The sequence below is a fragment of the Macrosteles quadrilineatus genome, unplaced genomic scaffold (assembly GCF_028750875.1).
Source record: "Macrosteles quadrilineatus isolate MER2022 unplaced genomic scaffold, UCM_ALF_1.0 Scaffold_5__1_contigs__length_97177068, whole genome shotgun sequence".
Lineage (NCBI taxonomy): Eukaryota > Metazoa > Arthropoda > Insecta > Hemiptera > Cicadellidae > Macrosteles > Macrosteles quadrilineatus.
The window spans coordinates 10,650,490-10,671,308 of record NW_026542598.1 but is presented as its reverse complement, the minus strand read 5'-3'; the positions used below and the strand labels follow the sequence as shown (position 1 = coordinate 10,671,308).

Genomic DNA, 20,819 nt, shown 5'->3' with positions numbered 1-20,819 from the left:
TAGTGGCTGACACGCTAGTCCTATAAGCGCACTCTCACTATATTCAACACCTCCAACAGCCAAAAAGCAGTAGCGGAGATAAGGGCCCCCAGAGAATTAGGCCATAACTTATCACAGACTGGAAAAATACAAATAAATAGACCTAGATAAACCTAGATAGATAGCCTAAAATGGTGTAAACAAACGATTTTGATTTTAGCAACCTATTTAAGCAACGTCTGTTAGTAGTATCAAAGTGGTAGTATCAAAGATTACATATGCTTGACTATATATACCTACAGGTATATATAGTCTAGTCAATGGTAGTATTAATAGTTTTGTTAAATCTTTAGCTATTTTGAAAGTGAGTTTATGTTGGCCACTCTGCACCAGTGTCGTCACAGTAAATAAATGTGTCATCCCGTCATCCTTGTCATGGCGTAAAATTTTGTTATTGCTCTGCTCTGCCTAGTGCTATATTCCAACCGGGATTGTTCAATTGTAAACTTGGTGAGTGAATTCTTTAATACTCTGAGAAATAAGTCAACATTTTACAATACTCGACATTTATTTGCGTTTGTATTGTTGAATAATCAGCCTTAACTACATCGTAATAGAACTGACATTTTTGATAGCCTACTACTTGGTTCTGACATGGTCCCGAATTAACTTGCACACAGGGTATAAAAATAAGTCGTATGGTACATTTCCTTTAAAGTTATGTTACTTTTCGGTTTTTACTTCAATTATTATTTTAGACATTGAGTTAAACGTATAGGCTATTAATAGTTAATCTTTGTATACTCATTCCAATTTAATGTCATTAATTTATTTGTTTAGTCAACCCCAACCCTAGAGATAGGAGTGCACCCCTCTTCCAGAAGCAGACCTAGGCGTCGTGTTAGCAGTAATTTGAACCTAGTTCCACCTGTTTTGACAGTTAAAAAAACGGGTACAGTTTCTTAACTGGGCTACACTAATATTGATTGAAACTATCGATCCGATTAGTAAACCTTCATACGATTTTTTCACCATCAGCAAGTTTGGTTGGTTAGGTTAGGTTATGGTACTGTAGTTTAATTTGTAATTATTTACCCTATTTACACTGGGATTTTATGACTTGATCATCTCACAATAACATTTTAATTTCTTACTATGTCCTTAAAAATAAAACCAAAGAAACTCTGTTAAAGAATGCGGGACCATCAGGTATTAGCAATAATTTTGAATTTCCCGATTCTATCCACAGACTTTTTACCGACCATTGAAATTGCCATACAATTTCCTGTTAAGTACCTATCTCAATTTAACTGTGGGCTGTACACTCTGGTTAGTATTTCAGAATATAAATAACTTTGTTTTAGCAAATTTTCTTAAAGGGAAGAATCATAGGTGGCACGGTACAACCTAGACCCGGGAAAAAATTAACTTAGTCATTTTTATGTCACCAGAGGTCAAAAATTCCAATTGATATAACTTAACCTATGTGTTTGTCCGTGAACACGATGAATCGGTTAAGTTTTTATGAAATTGGGCACAACAAGTGATTGAGTTCGTAAACCAGCAAGAAGTTAATAGAAACCAAGCTTTGAACTTACCCCTCAAACTTGAAAATACCCAATCTTTATTACAACCATTGTGTAGAGCATAAAAAACAAATAACTTATCGTTGCTGTAAAGGTTACTGAGAAAATTTTATAAAACTGTACCATCCTTATATGGTAACGTGAAGGCGATTTCTACGAAACACTACTCCTCCGTTAATAATGGACGGATTTTTACAAACAACGTGTCAAAATAAAGTATTTTTTGTGTAGACGCCCCCTTTCAAAGTTGGAGTTTCTTCCATAAGTTTAACATGGGGTAATCTAAATATTAAATTGGAAACTTTGTCCCCACTAATTTGAGAGAACGGCTGGGTGTAGAAACTTGGTAGAGGTGTCCAAAGAAAGGTCTTTGTCTGTAGATGAGTTACAAAAAGAAAAACTAAGCAAAATTCCTTAGGACTCTGCCCCAGAAGCCTTTAAAGATCCCTTCACAGAGTTGTTTACATTTTGGTCATGTGAATAATACATTTTAATGAAACAGCTGTTCATTTTTATTAGGGAATTTCCCATAGGGAATAAGCTGTTTAAATTGTATTTCAAACGACACACATTTATTTGGAGTTAGGCCTACTGAATTCTACCAAATAAGTATTTATTTTCTGATTTTAAAATTGATTTTCTTCTTTATCATGTCATGTTTTGCAATATAACGTTCCATTACGAAATCAGTGGAAAATCCTTTTATCAGCAATTCTTAAATCATTTCTCATTGAACTATCTTATATCTATTGTACGGGTTGGTGTCTGCCTTTTTCACTACTTTTTCCTACATTTTATCATATTATTCTACACATATCAAATATGTATTTATGTAGAAATATCTGTTCTTATCGTGTCTAATAAAATTCAAACATAGAAACCTTGCCTAATATGGTACTGTACCCATCTTGACAAATTATTTGCACCTGCCTATATTAAGGACTTTGGCGCACTGGGTTGGTAACATTATTGAAAATAACACGACATTTTTGCTGTAAAATATGGTACAAAGAGAAAATACTATTTAAGCAGCTACTGTCATGACAGAAAGGTCATACTGTATTCTTTTTAAACTAGATCACATAATCCTTTATAAGATACATTGATTAACAATATGTAGGCCCTAATGTCAATATATACGTAACAGCCAATTTACAGTATTTTTGCTTTTTGGAAATGTCCCATTGCTATGTCATTTGCATTATTTGTTGCCAATGAAGCTGCAAGACCAAATGAACCAGGAGGCCCCTAACAGTTCAAGAATAAAAGCCAACTTCACTTCAAGTATTTTACTACACACCTAACACTCCGTAGAAAGATTATTTTGAGAACTTTATGTTATTGATAAGGCTGAGACAACTAACTGACATCCCTCATGTCAAGGAATTCCAGCTTTTTACAGTAACCCCACAATCAATTTCTCAAAACTGTGCTAGAGGGTTATTCATTGGCACATAAGTACGATATGAACTGACGCGACACGCAACGTGACAAAGGAAAAATCAAACTTACACTGTAACGGATATACCCTCCTTTGAAGTTAGAATATGTCTTCCCAAAAATATTTCCTTTTGAAATAAAATCATATTACACTGATGAAATCACAGAAAGTAATTTCATTCAATTTAATTTCATTCAACGCAATTAATATCATTATTGTCCTTACACTTATTACTCTTTAAACAATGCTAAATCCTCAAAATATGTATATTTCACCCAATTTATCGCAGTTGGATGACTTAACGTAGGCCTAAGCCTTCAAAGTAACCGTCGATTTCGACGGGTTTCACCTAGTTTATTTATAACACTTGAATCCCTTTCCTGTAGCAGTAGGAATGATGTGCTTGTTAAATCAATTGTTATTTAAATAGGGAATCAATCTGATTTGATTATGGAAATATTTTAGTAGAAAACCTAGGAGACTGATTGAAATTTGCTTTAAAGCTTGCAGCGGCAGGAGTATTTAATTCAATTAGGCTACCGGTACAGCAAACCTTTTCTCCCTATTAGGTGGTTTGGATTACCTAACTCAGACTTTCAAACTTGTGGGGTTCCTACTATGTAAAAGTGTATTTTTATTGCCTACCTAATTTGATTAGGTACAACGTAATTTTATTACGCTAGTGAGTCCATAATGGACTTGCCATATTTTTTTATTTTCCCAATTAAAACACTATTTCAAAGGAGGATCATGAAGTGACATATGTATTTCACTAATTGAACTAGAGATTTTGAGGTAGGGTATATTTCTAATGTAGGCCTAGTCTAAAATAGTCTGTTTGGATGCTGCAATAATGTTATTGATTATTGAATTTATATAATGAATTTAAAATAGGGCCTATATATTGACTAAACCAATTTATTACTGGATGCATTCAAAATACTAAATGTAGTAATTTTATTCTTCCATATTTTTACGGGTACCTGTTATGTATTTTTATTATTATGCTTGTCTAACAATCAAAAGGTTGCCGGGCATCGATCCTGATATAAGTTGGATACCGTACTTTTTGATGGTTTGATACTGGATCTGGCTGTTCCTGATCCTGGGCTCTTAATAAATGACCCTGGCTAATGTAATTGCTGGATTTTTATTAACAGATGAAAATCACCTGAAAACATGAAAATGTTAAACTTTTGTTAAAAACTAAGTTTTGTCCCTCAACAGGATTTAATTATTGTTCAAAAATTTGACTTATGTGTAAAAGCAACACGTATTGGGATACTTTCAGAATGTAACCTAATAAAATATTAAAAGTTTTCTATATCTTAATAAATAAACAGTTTTGACTACAGTGTACCTACAGTTCTGACAAAAATACTTTGAATTCCATTAAGTATTCCATTAAGATTACTTTAATCTTATAAACAATGATAATGCTTTTTGTGCTTAAAAACAGTTCAGCTTGTTTCACAGCATAACTTACTGCTTATGGTATTTAACCAGTGACATATTGTTTCCCCTTCCCCTTCTGGCAATTTTTACAAATTGTTTCAAAATGTTGATTGATAACCTTCAATAAACTAGAAAAATAGTTCATATCAGAATATTTTCCAAACTCAATTCCTTGATTAATTACACCTATTTGTCAAATGCCTTTTTTATATAGTACTTTAAAAATTGTACCTATCTGATTTTCATTCTTGGTTAATTTGTGGCAAAAAATATTTTATCCTCATTACAGTTTATTGACTTATTTCATACTTGGGAACAAAATAGCCTATTTGATCTTAAATTTTTAATCTCCATTCCAAAAATGTTTTGATATCTGCATCAAATCAGCTGGCAAACTCTAGTCTATTTGCACAGGATTGATGCTTTGTATACAAAGTGGTAGCGAAGTTTGTCATGAAGTTGTGTCCTGCAGTAGCCTAAATATAGACTGAGCCTGGGTCGTGGCCAAATCTAACCCACTATTCCTCTCTCTTTTTCATTTGCCCACCCTGCCGCACGCACCTCAAAGTGAGTTATCACTCATACGCCACTAGTCATTGATAGCAGGTATCCATTACGTACTACGATTAACAACTGTTTGAATTCTATACTGTAAGCGGATATTACGTGTACTTTTTAAAATTCAACCGACAACCTTGGAAACTGTGCTTTTCAATGTGTTTATGTGGTATTTTAGTGACAGACGTAGGTGGTTTTATTTAAAGTCTGAGTTAAATATGTATTTAGTGTACTGAGTGTTTGCGTTAGTTTTGAGAGTTGAAAACTTTGGAAATCGGATCTCGGTAAGGGTTTCATGTTTGATGGAAATTTTTTTGGCTCAGCCTAAGCTTTTTCTTGAACAATTTTGAATTTGTTTTAAACCATTTCTATATGCAATATTCATTACTAGCTTCCCCTCCTTAAAAGTGAAAACTGTTGTTTTGGTATATACATTTTAACATCAACCTCCTTCCCTTCTTAAGCATATATTGTGCCACTAATCATTGTTTTTTGCTCCATGTTTTATGTTTTACAGGAATTGTTCAGACTGTTGTACATGATTATACCAACTCCAGTTATTGTTATTTGGTCAATTGTAAATTTGATTTGAAATTGTTTGACAACATTTCAAACTCATATATGTCTAAATTAACAAAAAGTCTTTTTCTACATTAACAAAAAGTTCTAGTTTATTTAGTAGGGGTTTTTGTCACTTTTTTTCAGCATTAGGGCCTATTTAAACATTCAGTTTTGCAATTTTGATAAAGAACTGTAATTTTTTATGTTCAAAATAATGTATTAGTAACGAAATTTCATTTTGTTGTTTGCTAACAATTTGTGTTGATTCTATCAATAATTATTACTGCTGGGGTAAAATATAGGTTGAAGACACTACCTTCATGTTATGTTTTAAGAATCTATACTTATTTAATATGCAAGCAGGTTTTTTGTGACAATTACTCCTCCGAAACTACTGAACCGATTTAAATGTTCTTGGTGTCATTGGAAAGAGCGTAACGTGAAGTTGTGCAGGAAACTTTCTTTTTAGGTAAATATTTAGAGGGTGAGGCTCTGAGGCCCTTTAAAGTTTCGTATTTCTCCATAAGATTAACGTGGGAAACAAATATTGTTATGAAACTCCAGCTGTTGTCAGAAATAAAAAGTGAGAAGAAGAACATATGTTAATTGTAAACAGCCAATGAGTTTGCTAATTTAACAGTTAGTTTGCTACAAACATTTACTTACTTGGTTGAAATGAAATAGATACTATTTGAATTTGGGTTGGCGTAAATATTACAATGGAAAAAAACGAGAGAGCCTGGATAAATTGATATACTAAAAAGAAAACTGAATTAACACACTGCTGCATTTCTTAGTAATCATTGAAAGAGACGATTTGCAAACTATGGAAACATAGGAAAGTCATAGAAAGGGGAAGAAATAGAAATAATGTGTGTGTGTGTGTGTGTGTTTTTTTTTTTTTTTATAATTGTTATTATGGACCACCTAATGCGGCTATGAGCTATTTGTAGAAAACACTAAAAAACAAAATCAGCTTTTGAAAAATGATAAGATATACACAAGAAATGTTGATTATATCGATCTGTTATGAACATCTGAGTATTCCATAATCTTTGAGTCAAATCTTTTAAAGTCATCAAAAATTATGACTGTTATTTGTTTTAAAATAACGCCTGTAATATTTAGCAATTGCTCGATTTCGAGCAACAGAGACACTAGTAGAAATAATAACATGAACTACCTGCAGATTTTTATTTTCTAAATTCTAAATTATTTTTCCTCGTTTATTATCTTTACCTTGGTTAGTTCTTTGCTTTGATAAACAAAATGGTAACATTTTCCTCGAGAACGTCCATGTTTAGGGTTATCTTTATTATGTTGTCTAAAAAAAAATGTTTAAATGATGTTTTAAAGTATGTGGAACATCTAACTAGTGAAATATAATGTAAAGAAGTTAACATTGTGAAGTTAGTTGACATTGACAGATTGATATCCTGTAGAAGCATACATAGTCTGGCCTCTGTGCATTCCTGGCATTGTTAGGGAGTCACAGTATGGTGAAGAATACAAACATATGGGTGTATTTATAGCTTCAACGTTTCCAGCTAAAATCTATCATTTTGCTACATTACTTTATGTTTTATTATTTTTAAATCAACTATAAATCAAAATAGTTTCTAAGAATGTAGGGCTCGCAAGTTTAAAAGTTTGTACCTGAATATTTTTTGTTTTTACCTGATTAAGACCAACATTTTTTTTATTTATTACGAGTTAAAGTAATTCTAGTGATGTTGTTAAACTTTAAAACTAATCCAACTAAGTCAATAGACTATGTAGGCTAACCAATTAATTGTTTAAAATGGCCTATATTTTAGTTGAATCTATTTCTAAATTTGTTTAGAAAAGAAAATAATTAATTGAAGACTCTAACATTAAATTGTTAAGCTTATATCACTAATATTGACTAAATAGTGTTTAGTACCTTTCAATTTTTCATTATGAATTTTTTTAAATTTAAAATATGTTTACAATTAGGTAATATAACAATCGCACAAGTATATTGTGCTTTCTTCTTTCTGGTTTTATTTGTTTACTAAATCCTTGTTTGGATTGAATATGAAGAAGTTTTTAGTGAGTTTTATGCTTATCGGTTTGGAAAATACTTATTCAATGAGATTTCGTTAACCAACCACCCTCAACACTGTTCCCTAGGCCTAGGCCACACTTAAACTCAACAGACAAGCAGTAATGTACGGATAGAGTGTAGATTTGTAGAAAATGTAATTATTGGCATCGTTACAATAGATTTGAAACAAGTATCTGCTGTATAGTTCATAAATAAATACAGTATCTCTTAAAACCCTTTCCGACCACAGTGTTTTCAAACCAAGTGTGGCCTTAGTGTTAGTTTAGCGTTGCTGAGTGATATTTCCTGTATCTAGGTCCGTGGGTCTGTCAGTCCCAGGGTCTAGTCGCAGTTGTGTCACACGTCTATGTGTTTTCAGGTACTGGCTAGAGTTAGTGCATGGAACAGTTCATGTTAGTCAGTCACTAGACGTGTAGATTACATACAGTTTTTATTTTGTAAATTAAACCTATTTTTAGCGGTTCAAAAGTCGAGTTCCTTTGTACACTTTTTCAACGGCTGTTTCTGCCACAACTCCGACTCGTTCATGTTGTGGATGATCTGTGTTTTACCTTCTATCAAGCCATAACTATATCATTCAGGGCCTTAAATGATCCATCTTGTGATGTCTTCAAGCGATTTGCACACAAAGAACACATCATTCTACACAAAACTTGGTATAAAACATTAACAATAAACTAGGCCTGAATTTACTATCATTATCATAATCATAGACCTGGACCCGGGACCGATTTACTTTTTTGTTTTGAGGTCTCTAGAGGCCAAAAACACAATCCGTTCAAATTCATATATGTATATGTATATATATATGTCCGTTAGCACGATAACTCGAGCAAAAGTGATCCAATTTTGACGAAATTTGGTATAAACATGTAAACCTTATTTATTCAAACGAGCTCGCAAACCAGCATGAACGGACTATGGGAACAGGGGTTTATGGGGTAAACATTGGTTTTTCCCATAAAAAAACCATTTTGCATTTTCCTTTAAACCATTATGCAGAGCTTAAAAAACAAATAATTTAGTATATTGAAGTGTTGTTATGCGCCTAATTGTTATAAGGAAAATTGCAAAAAATTGTAAATTTAAAACTCCCATGTTATTTTCATGGAGAATAAGTAAACTGTTGTCGTTTGCTTGTTTATGGACATATTTTGATCAAATTTGGGGAATGCATTTATTTCTTACTAAACTTTAAAAAAAACATTTTTACCATCCCTGTTGCAGCAAACCTAAGTAGGCCTACTCTTTAAACTAGTTCCATAGGGAATAATGTGATATATTTGAAGAGACATTTTAGTATCAGGCTAATGGAAATTCGCTTAGTCTGCAGGTTTGCTGCAGCGGGGGTATTGTAGCTTTGTTTCTTACTAAGACCAGCTGTTTCATTAGTCAGGACCATTAAAAGCCCAATGATCAAGGACAGCTGGTTCCAGTTTCGAATCAATAAGCTTCTGACTTTTCTCAGGATTGAGCAGAGTTTTTGATTACTAGGCGAGCCCTTTAACCACTGAGCTGCACAGACTACTAAGATTATTATTATTATGGATAACGATCCAGATAAAATAAGATAATGGCTTCATAGCAGGGCCGGATTTCCCAATAGGCCCGGTAGGCCCGGGCCTATGGGCGCAAGGTCCCAGAGGGCGCATGACCGAGAGTATTTTTTTATATCTAAAAATGAAAATAAATAGTCTTAGTTGATAAAAAAAACTACCTGTTTAAGCGTTGTGATTCTGAGGTTCATAAGAAGAAATAATTGTTAGGAAACTTAAACTATTTTTCAGAACTACGCATCAATTTCGTTACAAAATTGGTAGCGAACACCGGTTATACGGGAGTAGGCTGTAGGGATGTTGACGTCGACGAGCGCCCTAGCGGTACGCATCGTATTGCCACTGCACTGCCACTATGCTGGCTCAGGCTCGATACTATCTGATCAGAGTGATTAGGGGCGCATGCGTGGTAGACATTGTTACCACCCTCACTTCACAAAACAAAAGTTATTAACTAATACAAATATATAATACGTTGTGTTGAATATCAAAACAACGATGAATTTAACTTTAAAATTTACGAAAAAATATTAATATCAGTTTGCATTAGATTTTAGAAAAATGCAATTCCCTTCAAAGCACCATTAATGCTGTAATTTTCTCCTCAGACCTAAGGATCGGTATTGTTGGCCGGAATATTGCTCTGTTTTGCTTTGGGAATATAACCTAGATCATTGAATAGTCAAAGCCTAGATGCAGTACAACCATAGGTTAAGTGTAACTCACTCAAGTCGACTTCTTATGACATTGTTAATTCAAAATTTGTCAATGTCTAGTTTATGTTGGTGACACTTGATGTTAGTTATCACGTAATTTTTTTCTATTATTTTAGGGTTAGTTCTATGATGTGGGTTTTAATTTCTTTTAATATAAACAGGAGACGACCTATTTTTAATGATTAGATTGTTTTATTTTGGATAAACTAGGTTTAAATACAGTATAGATAAAACATACTCCTTAAATAAAAAGAATTGTTTTCAGCTAGGCTAATCCAAAACGTTGACAAATCTACTAAGGCCCTTATTAGACGAGGCAGCCAAGTTGCGCAGCCAGCCGGGCAGCCAGTCACTGGGCATTGGTTCTTATGGAGCTTATTACACGAGGGCAGCCAGTTGCGCAGCCACTGTTTGGCTGCCGGCTGGTTGCCGAGCCCGGCGACCGCACAGGCAACCACTGGCTGCTCGGTCTGGTCGCGCTCCTGTGTAGCTTACGGATCTTATTACACTGGGCAGCCAGTCGCCCGCTGCCACACACATCAGTAGTAGATAATCACTCGTGGAAGTGCGTTCATCTCATTATCATCTGCGCAAAGTTCGTCAAAAAGGATGTAATATAATCCTTTTTCTGTTCTTGATGAAAGAATAGGATGTATTTGCATTCTCCTCTTCCTTCGTCTTCTCTTTTTCATGAGTAGCAGAAGAAGCAAATATTCATCTCGCATTCTGACAGCGTCTCTCCCCAACAGAACAGTTCCACCAACACTGTTCCACTGTCAACAAGAGACTGGCCTAGTTGGTAATTTTGTGGCTGCTCTACTGGCTGCTCTACTGGTTGCTACGCTAGGCAGCCAGACAGGTGACTGGCTGCCCGGCTGGTTGCGCAACTTGGCTGCCTCGTCTAATAAGAGCCTAAAGGAGTATGTTTAATCTATGGTATCACGTACTGTATGGAGTTCATGTTTTTGACCCTGAATTGGAATCAATGGCCATGTTTTTTTTTCATGAATGCTCGGTGAGTTGAGTTGTTTTGTTTCAGTTCAGTCCTACGGCGGCCACGGCCACAAACGTGAGCATTTAGTAAAGGCATAAATTTGCTAAAAGTGTTCAAGACGGCATTTTGTTAATGCTAAACAAGTCAATTCTAAAAAAAAAAAACTTGCAATGCAACGATTCCGACGAAGAGTGATATTCAAGCAATTAACTTAAGCCTATGGTCGTGAGATAGTTTTTAATAAAGGTTTGAAAGAAAGTAACTGTGACCAGACTAGGGGCGGAAAAATGTTTTGGGCCTAGGGGCGCAAAAATGCTAAATCCGGCCCTGCTTCATAGAAGCCAAAACCCAGGTCATCCTGGACTTCAAAGATGAGTCAGAGCCGGTATTCAAATTTTGGTACTTACTAGATACTTTGGTGCTATCAAATAGCACTGGTGGCCGATCAACATTAGTTTCTATGTCTTTTAATTAACTTTCTTAGGATCAGCTCTTCTAATAATCTTATTAAATTTAAATTTTTTTATCATTGTTTGAACAGAAATTCTTGCAGTCCAAGTTTCTTATTCTCTACGCTTGTAACATTTTAATAAATCAGTTTTACTCTATCTACAATGTTAAATGTTCTGATTCTTTTAATATATAGCTTCCTGTGGCTGTAGAGTGTAAATAGTTTGTTAATTGTTGATACTGTAGACTTGAAACCACGTAATAATTGTACACTTCTAGGTAACTTACCTAAATTAACTTCTGCGTCAACTAAACTGAAATGTAGCTTCTGACAGAAAATATTCTAAAACAGCATCTATTGAGGGTGGTAGTAGAAGTTTGTAAATAATTAACTAATTGTAGCTGTATAGTGACCATTATAAAAAAAAAAAAAAAAAAACTCTTTAAATTGATTTGAATTGTACTTGTAAAATAATTACGGTACTTTTGTATTATACGGAGGCTACTTATTTTACAGCTTGCTGCAGCGGTTAAGCTAGGTTGGGTTATCATAAATATGTTTGTTTATATTCGTACGTGTAGCCTAACTTAAACAATGTTTTGACAGATCGGCTATATGGCAATTATTTATGATGGTATATAGAATTCTTGAAACTATAGTAGTTCAGTTGTACTAATCGTGGACCACTCAAAAATTCAGATAACTTAAATCATTGTGTTGATTAATTGAGTAATCTACAGTCTAACTCATATTATAGATTTTTAAAAGTAATAAAAATAAGCAATGAAGTTAAATTAAAAATACTTATTTTAAGTGACTTGAAGATACAAAGCACCAGGAGGTACTTAGCCTTAACAAAATATTTTTTATAAATGGACGATTTTATGAGAGGGTACACCATCAAATTTGTATATTTTGTGCTAGTATAAAATATTATACTAATGATAGTTATTTAAGTTTAGAGATTTCAAAATTTGTTATAGTTGTACTTGGCAATGATAAGGAGTATTTTTTTTTTCATTTTGAAGGTTTCATTTCTAGAAAGTTGTTTGTCAAAGCTACTAGTCTCTTTGTCATCCAAGTACGTAGAAAATTTCATATGAAAACATATGAATTATTCATGTATTTCTTTTTTCAAATGCATTGAACTGTCAGACTTTGTTTTATATTTCCATGTCATATTTGCTCTGAATACCTAACGTCTTTAAAACTTTATTGCCATTATAAACAGGTTAAAATACTAGCCCTATTCTTAAGTGTCCGTTGTGAAAAGAATACATACAGTTTTTTTTTTAACTGAATACATATTGTTAAAAAACACCTAATAAAATTATTACAGAAGAATCTCAATTTTTTTTTTTGAAGTTTTCCTCAAGGGGGATAGGAAAATAGTTGTGTTATCGAGGTGCTTGTCTTGTTGAGGGTTGTGTTATCATTTCGGCCAGCAGTCGTGTCATCAAGGTTAATAAAAGCACTGAGCATCTATAATGAGTGCATTTCAGAAGTTAGGCAAACCCAAAATTGCATTCAAATTATAATAATACCCAATAGTGCAGAACTGTTAATATTGTGTGACAAATTGAAATAGGTTATTAAATAAGTAATTATAATCAAAAACACTACAGTTTAGTTTTTGAAGAATGACGAAGCACCTGTGCATTTATCTGTAATCTCTGTACGTTTATGTGCTTTAAACATGATTTGATTTGATTAGGCTACTAGACAAAAAAGTAATTTATTTTTGTTTGCTTGGCCTTACTTACGTGGCTTACAAGGCACTATCAATTACAGTTATCGATTTAACAACACTTTCACACATGGTTCCTCTTTTGGAAAGAAACGCTTCAATACTTTTATGGGGTTAAACACGTGTCTTTGCACGACAGACCCGGTAGATCAACACTGCCTACATCAGCTTCGTCATAGAGGTTCCGAGTTGCCTCGGGATTTGGAAAAAAGGCGTCTTGTTGAGGTTGTTTTAATCGAAATAGTTGTAATATAGAGGTCAATTTACCATTGACTCTTATGGCTTTAAGGGGATTTGAAAAGCCATAAGACTCAATAGTAAATTGACTTCTATATTACAACTATTATTGAGGTTGCTGTGTCATTAAGGATCGTGTAAACAAATTTCTACTGTATTAACTCTAAATACTTTGAAATGTGTTTGCTACTTTGATAAAAGTATAACTTAGCTTTCTAGTTTGAAAACACAATTTTCAAGTTATTTATTTTATACTCGCCCAAACCACACATTAGACCAATACAGACCAAACACTACATTAGAATCTTAATAACAAGTTTCTCATGGTAATTATCAAAACATACTTGTCTGTAGATCAATGATGATTATTCAATGCGCTCCACTGTATTATTGATTATCCTTAAATTACCGTAATCTAGAGGTTAAAATACCTTTAATCCGTCAATGTGATCATAAAATAAAAGATTAAAGGTATTTTAACCTCTAGATTAATTTATATTTGTGATCAGGAGGCAAAAAACAACAGAAATGATTATCCTTATTACTTTTTGTAGAGGTTTGCTCTGGCATGTGATTAGGGTTACTGTAATATAAAATCAAAGGTATTAAAATTTCAACTATTAAAGAGGTTTTCGTTATCGAGGTTTCACTGTATTTCCCAAGGCTTCTATTCTGATTGGTGTTGTTAGCAATACTGATTTGCAGGGACGAGGATCACAAGACTAGACCTTCTTACAACTTCACCAACACAAAAAAACAAGCATACTATGTGCAAGTTTAATGTATTCTTCTTATGTCCGTAGGGCATGGTGTGCGTAGTGAAGGAGAACAATGAGTCGTTGTGCATGTGTGTGGTGCGCGACTTGTCGCAAAGAAGCGAAGGCTCATTGCAACCCATTACACTGCGAGTGCCTGCGTCGACCTCGGTGCGAGAGTTTGTACAACAGGTAGCAAACCGCTTCAACCATGAGCCCCCGTCGGTGGAACTCATTCTCTCCCTCCCTACGGGCGGTGAGGTAAGATAAACTAAACACTCTTGCAAACCTTGTTGCCTGGCTTGCAGGCTTTATCAACCAGGGTGTCTACAGCTCCTGGATATCCCTGGTCTCAAGATATTTTAGTTAGGTAAACTCTGAGTAACTCTGAAAACTCTGATTGCAATGTTAAAATCTTTACCATGAATCAATACATGTCTGAATCAAATGGTATTTTTATGTTGATCCGTGAAAGGATTTTTCACTGAGAATTTAAGCATGAGAGTTTTGGGGTAAGTGGGATTTATGGATATCAATTCATTATATTTTAATGTGAACTGTGATATTTATCGTCACCAAACCTTCGGCTTTAGTCAGCTGACAACTGTATGTCCTGTTGTAAATAGGCAAATAGGCAATGTCAATATCTCATTACTTGACTGTGTCAAGTAAAAACTGCTGAATTTGCAGCTGTAGCATAAATGCTGTATAATATACTAGTTTTCAACATATCTAGTAGGTCCTATCCCTTGTAATTGCTTGGTAAGCAAGGTAGTTTATTTAAACACTCTTGTACAATTGGTAGACTAATACCACAGCCTGTGGTATCCTCCTTCTTCTACTGTAAGTTGCAATGTCAACACCAGTCCACCGAACAGTAATCTTATTGTTCAACTTGCAGATTGTACTGAAGGAGTCGTCTGAGGATACACTGGAATCCAGTGGTGTACGAGCAGATGGTTCTGTGCGCAACACTTTTGTGCTGCAAACTCTGACCACACCAGAGCCTCGGAGTAATGATGAAGAGTTGCGAGTTGGAGCATCGGCTTCCCCCACTACCTTTGATTACTCCACCTCCACCACTAACACGACCAACACTGTGACAACGGCCAGCCAGGAATCTTACAGTGCTGGCCTAATCAAACATGACGTCGGTGAGTGATAGGCCACACACTTTGATTATGAAGAGTAGTTGACAACACCCTGTTCAAGCTGTGGCCAGTCTTAGAATAGAAATTAACTTAGTTCAATTGTGGCACTGACACAGTGTTCTGATGTTGTTTATTGATTTTTGTTGTGTGCACTGAGTTAACTAGGCCAAACTGAAGCGACATTCAATGTAAACTATAGCATACTGTATAATGTAATGTAAGTTATAAAAGCATTGTAAGTGAGAAAATAGAATGTTGAAAGTATGACACAATCGGAGAGGCTAAATAAACTTATGTTCCTAATAGTAAAAGTCTGAAAATTGTTGTATGTTTTGTGACCGAAACAAAACATAAATACAGTTCTCTCAAAACTTAATTGAAAACAAAAAACAATATTGTACTAAGACTTAAGAGTCATTTGTTTTAAGTACATCGCTATAATAATGATGATGACGATGATGTTATGTATTTTTATTTGATAAGTAGTTAGCATGATAACTATAATTTCTTGGTGTTCAACAAGTATGTAAGAGTATACTTGACATGTTTATTTTGTCACAGGCTATGTCGGTCTGGTGAACCAAGCGATGACATGCTATCTCAACAGTCTACTGCAGGCACTGTACATGACCCCAGAGTTCCGTAACGCCCTGTACAACTGGCAGTATGACTCAACCATCAACGGTCACCAGGCTAAGTGTATTCCATATCAGCTGCAGAAACTGTTTGTCAACTTACAGGTAAGGCAAAAATGTAGCAAGTAGTCGTTTAAAAGACACTACAGTATAATTTGTTGTGTGTTTTTTATGTAGTAGGATCTTGACCGTGGAACTAAGTTAGTGTTCCTTGTAAAAATGTATCCCATCTGGTTAGATTAATACACCCTTTCTATGAACATGTTACTCATAAATTATGTTTATAGTGATAGTTGTGCTTTAAATTTTATTAGGATTATTATTTCAATGCTTGGACAGTTTTTAACTCTAGGCTAACTCTGGACTTGAAAACTAAAATGCCCTCAGCAAAAAATAAATATACAAAAAAACAAAATAAATAAATAAATATATTTTGTTTGTTAAATATACAAAATAAAATAAAATTTAAGATTACTCCTTACTCTTTGGCTTTACATTTTTGGGAATTTGGCTGTAACTACAATGTTAAACATATCAAAAGTTACCGAAATCAGTTGGCAAAGACATATAAGTGTTAATCCAAATAATTTAAAAGCTCCAATACAAAACAGAAGATTTTGGGACAATCTAGTCTTTATCTTTTGGGTAACTTAAAAGGTTGTTTTATTAGACCATGTTGAATTTCATAAAACAAAATAAAGGACCTTCTTGTAGGCCTACATTATTCATCAGATTTAAATCATGAAAAGCAAGTTTTCAAAATGCTTCCGGCCATCCGTAAGTTAAACTGTATCCACATCTTAATCATTTCTTATTCTTATTCTTAATATTTGTACACAAACCCTTGGACATTATGTAAAAGCCAAAAACAAAGAAATTAACTATGTTCTTGAACAAAAACAAACTAACAAAATAAGACTCAATACAGAATATGACTAAAGTAGACATCTCAAGAAATAACATTGTGCTTCAATAATATGAACTGAAAGTAGTTATTGCCTGTTAAACCTTTCTCTTTATAATGTATGATGTGGGTAATATAATAATTGATTTCAGACATCCATCAAAACTGCAGTGGAGACGACAGAGTTGACACGCAGTTTTGGCTGGGACTCGAGTGAGGCCTGGCAGCAACACGACATCCAGGAGTTGTGTAGGGTTATGTTTGACGCCCTGGAGCAAGTGTTCAAAGACACAAATCAAGCTGATCTGATTGATAGGCTTTACCAAGGTGAGTGCTTACTCTTAAGAAAATATGTTGTTCAAAGGTTCATATGTATTGTGCCAATGGCCTGTTAGATACAGTAGTCACGATCATCGACTAACTTGGCTGAGGTGGGGTCAAAGTAGCTAAAAAGGTCCGATAACAAGAAGTAATATAAATACCCCCGCCGCAGCAAATCTGCAGACTAAGCGAATTTCCACATGTCTGATTACATTTTTACTAAAATATTTTCATTAATAAGTCGTATTTATTCACAATTTAAATGGCATTAGATTTAACGAGTGCTTAGGTTTGCTGCTACGGGGAAGGTAAGAAGTGTGTTTTGACCAAACGTCAATAGTATGGGATGAAATAAATAAATTTGCCAAATTTTTAATATCCATAAACAAGTAAACTACAACAGTTTTCATTTTCTCCATAAGAATAACATGGGAGTTTTAAATGTACACTTTTTGAATTTTCTTTGTAACCATTAGGCATACAACAATGCTTCAATATACTAAATTATTTCTTTTTTTAAGCTCTACAAAATGGTTGGGCAAGATATTCCAAAATTTTATGTTTTTAGGGTCAAAAATGGGAAAACCCTATTTTTACCCCATAAACCCCCGTTCCCATGGTCCGATCATGCTGGTTCGCAAACTCGTTCGAATAAATGTAGGTTTACACGTTTATACCAAATTTCATCAAAATCAGATCATTTTTGCTCGAGTTGTCGTGCTAACGGACACATGAATTTGAACGGATGGTGTTTTTGGACTCCAAAAGGAAATGTAAATCGGTCCAGGTCTTACCATGAGACCTACAGTAATAGCTTATTCCCTATATGGGAAATTCGCTAAAAACACAATAAAAAGAATCCTGTGTTCACGATGTTTCTCTGTGGTCAAAAATATGAAGGAAGTCTTCAATTAAAACCAATATAAATTCTTGTTGTTCTGTCGTCATCTTTACAAAGAATATAAAAATAAGGAAAGAGTAAAAACACCACAATAAAAAATTATATAAGCAATACATGGATCACTCCATACTGTCAAAATTCAAAAAGAATATACAAATAGCTTTGTTGGATGCTAGTTACTATTAAAACCAAGCCATACTTTGTTGGCGTCATACTTTGTTGTAGGAGAATGCTAGCCATTTGTTAGCCTATACCCAATAGTAAAAATAAAGAATGAAACTTCCTATGAGGTAAAATTTGTTAACTGCCTTTTTTTGTTAAAGGTAAAATGACAGACTATGTGAAATGTCTGGAATGTGGTAAGGAGAAATCAAGAGAAGACACATTTTTAGATATTCCGCTGCCTGTACGTCCCTTTGGTAGCACCGTCGCCTACGGAAGTGTGGTTAGTTCTTTTATTGTTATGCCTTGACTTAAATAATATATAGTTCATTCTAACTCCTTTAAAGATTTCAGAAATTTATTTCTCACAACTATCAGGGAGCTCTTGTTTACTGTTCATTTATTAAATATTAGGGTCAAAAACCTTTACATGCCCACAACTCTATTTTTTTCCAATTACAGTTCTATAACTTATTGAAACATTTTATAGGTAATAAATAATGAAAAATGTGATATTTAGAAAAGGTTTTTTTCACATGCTTTATACATTTGGAGAAAGCACACAAAATAGTAGAATAACAACAACTGTAGCTGTTAGAGAAGTTTTAAGTTTTTAAGCTGTAAGAAAGTAAGAGAACTTCTCGAGCAGCTTAAAATTAGTTTTTTTTTTAGTAACTGAACTAAAATTAATCGTTATCTAATTGTTGCGACAAAGTACTCTGTCATTGAAAAACTACGTTTTGTACACTTAAATGTTCATATTAACAAGTTTTGGAGTTGTGGGCACATAACGGATTTTGACCAATGTTAGTGACAGTCAAATCCATGAAATTTCAATCTTGAACCCAATTCGCAAACAATAAAGTCCTAATATAAAAAGTACAGTTTTTTATAGAATATGGTGTCACAAAAATAATTTAGTGTGCTATGCCAAACCAGATTCAACATTCTGAAATAACTTTTTTTTCAATTTTGGAATAATTTCCTGAAAATCTCCCAAATATTCAGGAGTTGAGTACCTTAGATGTTTACTGCCTTGCACACAGCACAAGTTATGGAAACACAAGCAAATTTGTAACTCTACACAGGAATTTAAAATGTGAGACTTATGTCTTGTATATTAATTTTTTTCTTAAGATTTGCCGCATTTGAAATCTGGCCTTAACACGTCTATGAAACACTAGACTTTAATTTCTAATAGTTTTTGATAAGTTGAAGAGTTGTAAATATAGTTTAAGCCAAATGTTCATTCTAAACATTTGGTAAGTCATCTTGGAGATGTAATATGTTATTTCAAACAACGATTCATTAACAGTGATGATTTTTGCTTGGTTATAATAAATACCCTATTCAAGTATTCATACTCTAAGCGGTCGATTAAAGAGTACCAAGCCTAGAAGAACTTTTGAAAAATTTATAATACCCTTAGAATGGAAACCACTCTGGGCAGAAAATATTATTGAAATTGCATTATTTGGTCTCAGGTGGAAGCCCTCCGAGCATTTGTCCAGCCCGAAACCCTTGACGGAGCCAACCAGTACTTCTGTGAGAACTGCAACAAAAAATGTGATGCACACAAGGGGTTGAAGTTCACAAAGTTTCCTTACCTTCTCACTCTTCACCTGAAGAGATTTGACTTTGACTACAACACCATGCATCGAATTAAGCTGAATGACAAGTAAGTTAGTAATTTTAATTTGTGTTGTCTGCCTAAGGTTTTGAATATATAAATATTATTAAGTTTAATTGATTCTTCTTGTCAACTTCCACCCAAGCTGTTTACGGTTTAAGTAGACATCTTTTACCAAGCTCTTCCACAGATAGGTGGAACTCCTATGAGTTAGGACTAGAACTGACTTTAGACGGCATTCACTTGAGAGTCCTTGGAGGCTAGCGGCCATATTGGATCATTTCAAACAGCTGCTGAAGAGTTATTTATTGTCAAAAATAATTTTCCAAACACCAGTGATAATAATTTAAATACCTAGTATCATAGATAAAACATACTCCCCCAAGTAGATTTCTCATCCTTATGCAACAACTGAAGACAATTTTATTGTTAGTTCTGTACGGTTTATGTTAGGGATGGTCAAGTCTCGAAATTTCGGGAAATTTTCGGGAAATTTTAAATCTCGTTACACGAGACGAGATTTCTTTTTGGCCGAGATTTTTATCGAGACGAGAATTAAAAAAAAAAAAAAAAAAAAAAAAAAAAATTAAAAACGCCTGCAGAAAGTCAATGCAATACCCGCAATACAGGAGCGTGTTGTAGTTGCGTTTTCTTTGCGAAGGCGTTCTTATTTAATTAATTCTTCAAATGTAAATATTACTTTAATTATTTTAATAACATTTGAGAAGTTTTGTTAAGTGTTAGCAGTTTGAGGAATGTTTTATTACTATAAAAAAGTCAAAACAAGTAACTATTTTATAAAAATTAATATTTTATTTTATGATTTATTTTATTTTAGGATAAGTTGAACTCTATCCTAACTGATATCACTATGTTTCCTAAACCCTCATGTGTCCTAATCGTAGGCATTTTTAATAAGTTAGGCGTGATTAATAAAAAAATGTTATGCTGATGTTTTTTAATAAAAGATTGTAAATATTCTTGCTTATT

The 20,819-nt window shown here is 33.8% G+C and overlaps 1 protein-coding gene across 7 annotated transcripts in view; it reads left to right on the top strand.

Annotated features, from left to right (window-relative positions):
• Positions 1–400: 400 nt before the first annotated feature.
• The window catches only part of LOC128993779 (ubiquitin carboxyl-terminal hydrolase 47), a 44,897-nt gene continuing 24,478 nt past the window's right edge, over positions 401–20,819 (top strand). For 3 of the 7 annotated variants that reach the window (XM_054417768.1, XM_054417767.1, XM_054417762.1), the window contains exons 1-8: positions 5,092–5,303; positions 7,965–8,027; positions 14,174–14,386; positions 15,027–15,279; positions 15,838–16,016; positions 16,968–17,142; positions 18,361–18,482; positions 19,684–19,877. In XM_054417768.1, coding sequence (XP_054273743.1) covers positions 8,016–8,027; positions 14,174–14,386; positions 15,027–15,279; positions 15,838–16,016; positions 16,968–17,142; positions 18,361–18,482; positions 19,684–19,877 — 1,148 coding nt within the window. In that variant the 5' untranslated portion in view covers positions 5,092–5,303; positions 7,965–8,015. Of the gene's footprint in view, positions 490–5,009; positions 5,029–5,090; positions 5,304–7,964; positions 8,028–14,173; positions 14,387–15,026; positions 15,280–15,837; positions 16,017–16,967; positions 17,143–18,360; positions 18,483–19,683; positions 19,878–20,819 lie in introns of those variants that run through there. The other 4 variants (XM_054417763.1, XM_054417765.1, XM_054417766.1 and 1 more) reach the window with 4 other exon arrangements.